General features: G+C 37.1%; 1 protein-coding gene across 1 annotated transcript in view; it reads left to right on the top strand.

Annotated features, from left to right (window-relative positions):
* The window catches only part of PPFIA1 (protein tyrosine phosphatase, receptor type, f polypeptide (PTPRF), interacting protein (liprin), alpha 1), a gene marked incomplete at its 3' end in the record, with an annotated part of 52,571 nt that extends 47,215 nt beyond the window's left edge, over nt 1–5,356 (top strand). Inside the window, exons 26-30 of the mRNA XM_010147533.1 lie at nt 399–425; nt 2,211–2,386; nt 2,494–2,591; nt 4,326–4,501; nt 5,288–5,356. Coding sequence (XP_010145835.1) covers nt 399–425; nt 2,211–2,386; nt 2,494–2,591; nt 4,326–4,501; nt 5,288–5,356 — 546 coding nt within the window. The remainder of the gene's footprint in view (nt 1–398; nt 426–2,210; nt 2,387–2,493; nt 2,592–4,325; nt 4,502–5,287) is intronic.
* Nucleotides 5,357–6,234: the final 878 nt, after the last annotated feature.

Raw genomic sequence — 6,234 nt, 5'->3', positions numbered from 1 at the left:
TTCCTGCTTCTAATTATTAACCTTTTAACCTGCATCTTGATGGGGTTTTTTCCAGAAGGGGGGAAAAAATCAACACTGATTAAGATTGTAAACAAACCTCTAATCTGTAAAATAGAGCTCTGGTTTGATTAGCTAATAGACAAATTGCATTATTCGTGCAGAAATTTCTTCTCTCCGGAAAACTTAATCAGTAGATGGGTTTTTGCAGCCTCTCATATGAAAATGCATGCCTTGTATATTTTTTTTACAATGCATGATGCTTGCGTTACCTAGATCTTTTTTTTTTTTTTTTTGTATGGAGTAGACTTAGTCTTGCAGTGCATCTTTAACTTTGGTCTCATTACTAAACTGAAATACTAATACGTATGTGTTCTTTTGCTTTTCTAACCACCTAACAGGAAGATGAGGAGGGAAGCTGGGCTCAGGTTGGAAACTTTATGTAATATTATAGACTGTATGTAAATTGTCACAATAATTAGCCTGAAGAAGTCTGGTTTTCCTTTATAGAAGTGCCGCTCAGGTTGGAAACTTTATGTAATATTATAGACTGTATGTAAATTGTCACAATAATTAGCCTGGTTTTCCTTTACAGAAGTGCCTTCTAGTGACTTGGTGTGGCTTGGGGATTGGGAGAGGGGGAAACTACAAGCTTATCTCTATTGGAAGATATACTTTTATATTTAGGCAATTTACGTATTTTAATGTTTTCTAGAACTTCCAACTTTTTGTGGTTCATCACTGAAAATTTGTAAAATACTTTGTTACATAGTACATCACAGAAAAGCTATGCATAAGGATTTTTAATACAGGGTTGTTAAGGGGAAGAATATTCAGAAGTCTTTGTCATTATTTACCTGAAATACTTATCCTCCAGCTTCTGTACTGCCAAAATGTAGTTACTCTTTCTTAATAAGTGTGTTAACCTATGCATTCAACATACTACATCAAATTTTAAAATAATTGCATGACATGGTGTGGTGTGTTTTGGTGGGGGATGGCTCTCTGGGAAGCCAGAAATCCAGGAAGAATATCTGCTATGTGTGGAGAGTCCCTGTTGAACCTGGCCACCATCACAGGTGTGCTACAAGACATAGTAAGCCCAGATAGTTAAGTAGATTCCTGTGCACTAATTCTGTAATCCTCCTTGATTAATTGTTTTCCCTTAAAGTGGTGACAAATCCTAATTATATTTTCAGGCATTGAGATAGTGGAGTATTTTATACAGGGATATAAACACAACTGAGGATTTGCCTGTGACCCGTGTCTTTGTACAGTGTACTCTCTTCTTGCTTGGCTGCCCTCCAGCTTAAACCTGTTTAAGCCCCATTAACTACGTCTCAGTCATTTTCAGATTGTCAGTGATAACACACTCGTAGCTCGCCTCTGTTACAAGAGTAACATGCTCTTTCAGTCCGCTGCCTAGTGATGGCTTGAAGAAAGGCGTTTGTACGTGGCCTTGTTCCTTTCTAGAAGATGCTTCCTTTAGAGGAGAAATAAAGCTTTTGACTTTTAATTGCAGACTAAAAATGAATTATTACCCTTACCTTCTGAAAAAGGGAGCTGCTGGGTTTTGTTGCTCAAGGAATTACTAGATGCTTAGGTATAAACTCCCTTATTGTTAGAAATTTTCTCCAAAAAATGCTTGGTGATTGGGAGGTCAAAAATGCAGCGAGGGTCGTCTTTTAGGATAAAGACTAGCATTTAGAATTCCTTGTTCTGGGGTAGGGGGTTTTTACAATTTTTATATAAAAACAGTGAAGAGTATTAAAGAAATTACTGCAGTTTTTTCTTTTTAAATATCTTGTATTTATATGGTCATGTGAAAAATATGATATCCAGCCCCCTCCTACAGTTTAAAGACACACAATATTTTTCAGCATCTTAACAAAATTAAATTGTATGGCTCTTGTATCAAAACTATATAGATTAGTCTTTTGATTAGGTTCTTTGTATTCTTTATACTTTTCAGCATGAAATAAATTAAGGCAGTTTTACTTGCTGCTCTGAATATCTAAACTTGTTTTTCTTCATGAGGCTGACTTCTTCAGAAAACATACATGTATTCAGTATTTTAGTTTGCTTATCTGTCCAGGCTGAGAGTTAAGTAGGCATTGTTTTACTTTCTTTTTTAAAAATATGTTGTCTAAAAAAGCTTTTTTTTCTTTTATTTCTCATTTTAATAAGCTTATTCCTTCATCTTTTAAAAACAGACGTTAGCATATGGTGATATGAACCATGAGTGGATTGGCAATGAATGGCTCCCTAGTCTGGGGCTCCCTCAGTATCGCAGCTATTTCATGGAGTGTCTTGTTGATGCTCGAATGCTGGATCATTTAACTAAAAAAGATCTGCGTGGGCAACTTAAAATGGTGGACAGCTTTCACAGGTATTGGATTGAAGGTGGAGACCTAACTTAGAGTAAACGTTTCCGTTATCTCTACATGTTGGTGTGGGGGGTTTTTTTGTTTCTAACTTGTTTTCTTTTCTAATCAGGAACAGTTTTCAGTGTGGAATTATGTGCCTACGAAGACTGAATTATGATAGAAAAGAGCTTGAGAGAAAAAGAGAAGAAAGCCAGAATGAAATTAAGGGTTAGTGCATTGTCTTGACCTCAGTCACTGTCTGCCTCCAAAATCTATTAAAATCTAAAAAAGGCATTAGAGGAAGGAATGATATATAAAATACCAAGTGGTAGACAGATGTGTCTGGATGCAGGCCCTGAAGAGTGAATCATGAAACACGTCACTAAATCATTTGCCTGTGCAGAGGTGTGCTGCAAATGTAGGCATTTCTGAAACTCTGACTGCTCTGAAGTTTGAAACAAAACCGAATGTCTTAGGAGAATGAAGGCTTTGAAAAAGTTTTGGGTTCTCCCCCCTGCTTCTTACATAACTTTGCGTTTATGTGGTTTTATTGTTGCTTGTGGCTGGTAATGTTTATTACACAGTGCCTTGTGAAAACATACCCAGGTGACTCAGGTATTTATATCTTCCAGATTCATGGTGATTACTGAATAAGAGAAGAGAAAAAGCAGGATTGGGCATTCACAGTGTCTTCCAAGACTTCCTGTGGAAATTTTGTCCCCTGACTGATATCAGATGTGTTTTCTGACACCTTAGACTAAAATTTTAGGGTTACCTTGTACACAATTTGCTTAGCAGGCTCTGTGCTTTGCCCTTTGCTTTTAAAGTCTTGATACAGTATGGTGGTTATTCTACTAGTTGTGCCTCAGGACATACCCAAGAGTTGCAGCTAAGGCATGAAGCAAGCCTGTGTTGTGGGCGGTAAGCCTTTTAGCCTGCTGAATGGTATGGCTGCATCTAATTCCTATAAGGAATTATTCCTTAAAATGTCACCCTTGAATTCCCCCTGGGAACTGTTTGGGAAGAATGCTAGTTGATAAAGGCCAGAAATATGCTGTACATCGTTACAACAGTTCGGTTCAAACAGACTTTCCCAAGTAGTGTAAAAAAAACCAAACTACTTGTAAGAACATAGTTTTTGTTTTGATGTTTGGGCTGAACATGTAAATGCTGCTTTATGTTTTTACTTTAAGAAGTTCTAAGATGAGAATATAGTGATGGTTGAACTCTTAGAGTACGAAATGCTTTCCAGCAAGCTTCAAATATGTTAACTTTCTACCTTAAATTTATGATTGTGGAAAAGTGTAGTGGTATGCATACACAAGCTGAAAGTAAGTCTGCATTACTAAAGAGAAAACATTCAGGACTTAAAGGTAGATAAAATTATAAAATGCTTAGATAATAAGGATTTAAACAATAATACATAAAGCTTTCTTGTTCAAAGTCAGTGGGAAGTGCATGGGAAACTGCTATAAGATTTTCCTCTTGAGTAGTAATTTTTTTTTCCAAAACAACGTCTTGCGTGAGGTACAGACCCCTCTATGGCCATGTGAACTAGAAGATCATCTTCTCCACCTGCATGAATGCTCTGCCCAGCTGAACTTCTCATAACTGTGACCATAGCCTCCCTGCAGACAGAGAAGGGATAAAGCGTGGCCTGTTCCTTCTGGGTGCGAGGAAAACTGTGGCATGGAGAGGATGTGGCATTGGAGTCTAAACATGAAGTTTTGTTGCCAATTTGTGCATTTCACGCACACCAGAAAGGCAGAGACAGATTAGATTACAACCTAAAAGTTAAATTAAAAAATTCCTTGAAGGCTGCTACTTACCAGAATTCATGATGAACTGTGTGTGTGTGAAAATCAATCCCGCCCTCACCATACAGATGGAGAAAGGACCGTGGGGGTGTTTTTTGTTCAGAAAAGTTCTGTTCAGGCCACGTGTTTTTTTTTCCCTCCATAGATGTCCTTGTCTGGAGCAATGAAAGAATGATCCATTGGGTAGTGTCCATTGGTCTTAAAGAATATGCAAATAACCTTATAGAGAGCGGAGTTCATGGTGCACTTGTGGCCTTAGATGAATCATTTGATTACAATGCGTTAGCTCTCTTACTACAAATACCCACTCAAAACACACAGGTAAGCAAGAAGCAGTTACTTTATTGGTTATAGGCTTTTTCTCCCCTCTAGGAAGATTAAAAATGGAACTGACTGGTGGTATGCCCCTCTAGGAAGATTAAAAATGGAACTGACTGGTAGTGTGTTGTGTGGTGGTTTGTTTGTTTTTTTTTTCTCCTAAGGTAAGTGCATGTCGTTCTAGTCCCAGCTCTAGAAACTTTAGAAATGGAAAGATGTCTATTGTTCTATAAGATAAAAATAAAGAACTGTGCTTTTCTTAGTGTTTTCTCATTGTTAATAACAATTCCAGTTGAAAGATTAAAAATGGAACTGACTGGTAGTGTGTTGTGTGGTGGTTTGTTTGTTTTTTTTTTCTCCTAAGGTAAGTGCATGTCGTTCTAGTCCCAGCTCTAGAAACTTTAGAAATGGAAAGATGTCTATTGTTCTATAAGATAAAAATAAAGAACTGTGCTTTTCTTAGTGTTTTCTCATTGTTAATAACAATTCCAGTTGATAAATATTCTTGAACAAAAAATACTGTGAGTATTTTCCTCAGAGCCCATCTTCACATCATTTGTGTAAGTCTCAGCATTTTTGTTCTTTGCTAGTTTTTATTCTGAAATAATGAAGTTAGAGCGGGAAGTCGTGAACCTGTGTATCATAAGGGAATGGGGACCTGTTAAGACGTCCTTAAATTTTTAATGTTACAATTTAAATTGTAACTTTCAATTACTGAGTATGTTTATTAATCTGGTAAAAAGGTTATGTTGGAATTAATTTTCATTTCTTTTGTACTGTAAACTTTAGGCTCGTGCTCTTCTGGAGAAGGAGTTTAATAACCTTCTTGCTATGGGCACTGACAGAAGACTTGATGAAGTAAGTTACTTAAGCTGGTGACCCATTTTTATGGTCTACGAATTTTATCAGAACTGTAAAGTGAAAGAATATAGCTTGAACCTCTTGCAGCTATTGACAGAATAGTGACAGAAATCTTAACTTGAAATTCTTTGTCTTCAAGAGTTTCTGAATATGGCAGTTTTTATGTATTTAGTTAAGATAACTTAGAATGTGAAAACGTTGAGATGACTTGCAACTTATTTTGTAGCTTGCATGGTTAAAGTCAAATAGAAGATTTAGCCCAAAATGTTGCTATCTGGGAAAATTAGTGACCAGTGTTGCAGGTGTACAAGCTCTTATAGGGAAAGGCATTGTACAGCGCATTTCAGAGTTTGTCCTAATGAGCAGTATTTAAAATAATTTTCCAGCGTTTTGCAAGAAAGCTTGTGGTGGTATACCTGTTTAATACTGGTACAGATGACCACCATGTATGTTTGCACATCAGAGTAATTTCTGTCGGGCAGTCTGTGATCTTACGGTGCATAAACTTCATCCAGATGTTACAAGTGCAAAACTAATAAACTAGATGTGAAGGTTTTTTGTAGACCCTGTGAACCCATAGCGTAAAGGAGAGTTACAGCTTCAAGCTGCTCTGTGCTGTAGCTCAGCGAACAGTTTCAACCTGGTAATACTTCCCCAAGAGACAATTAACTCTGTGTTCTCTCTTTAGTGCTAATGGGAGATTGTGGTAGGATGGGTACATGAAAGTGGTTTAGGTTAAGGCTAAGGTGGCAAAACCTTAATGTAGTTAACCAAGTCAGGGAACCAGTCCGCAGTATCTCAAACACTTGTGCTGGAGTGAGGAAGAGGACAAAATGCTGACTTAAATTGTTTGGATCATAGAATCACAGACTGGT

The sequence above is a fragment of the Eurypyga helias genome, unplaced genomic scaffold, assembly GCF_000690775.1.
Source record: "Eurypyga helias isolate BGI_N326 unplaced genomic scaffold, ASM69077v1 scaffold4862, whole genome shotgun sequence".
NCBI lineage: Eukaryota > Metazoa > Chordata > Aves > Eurypygiformes > Eurypygidae > Eurypyga > Eurypyga helias.
The sequence above is the reverse complement of the archived record's forward strand: the minus strand, read 5'-3'. Positions and strand labels throughout refer to the sequence as shown.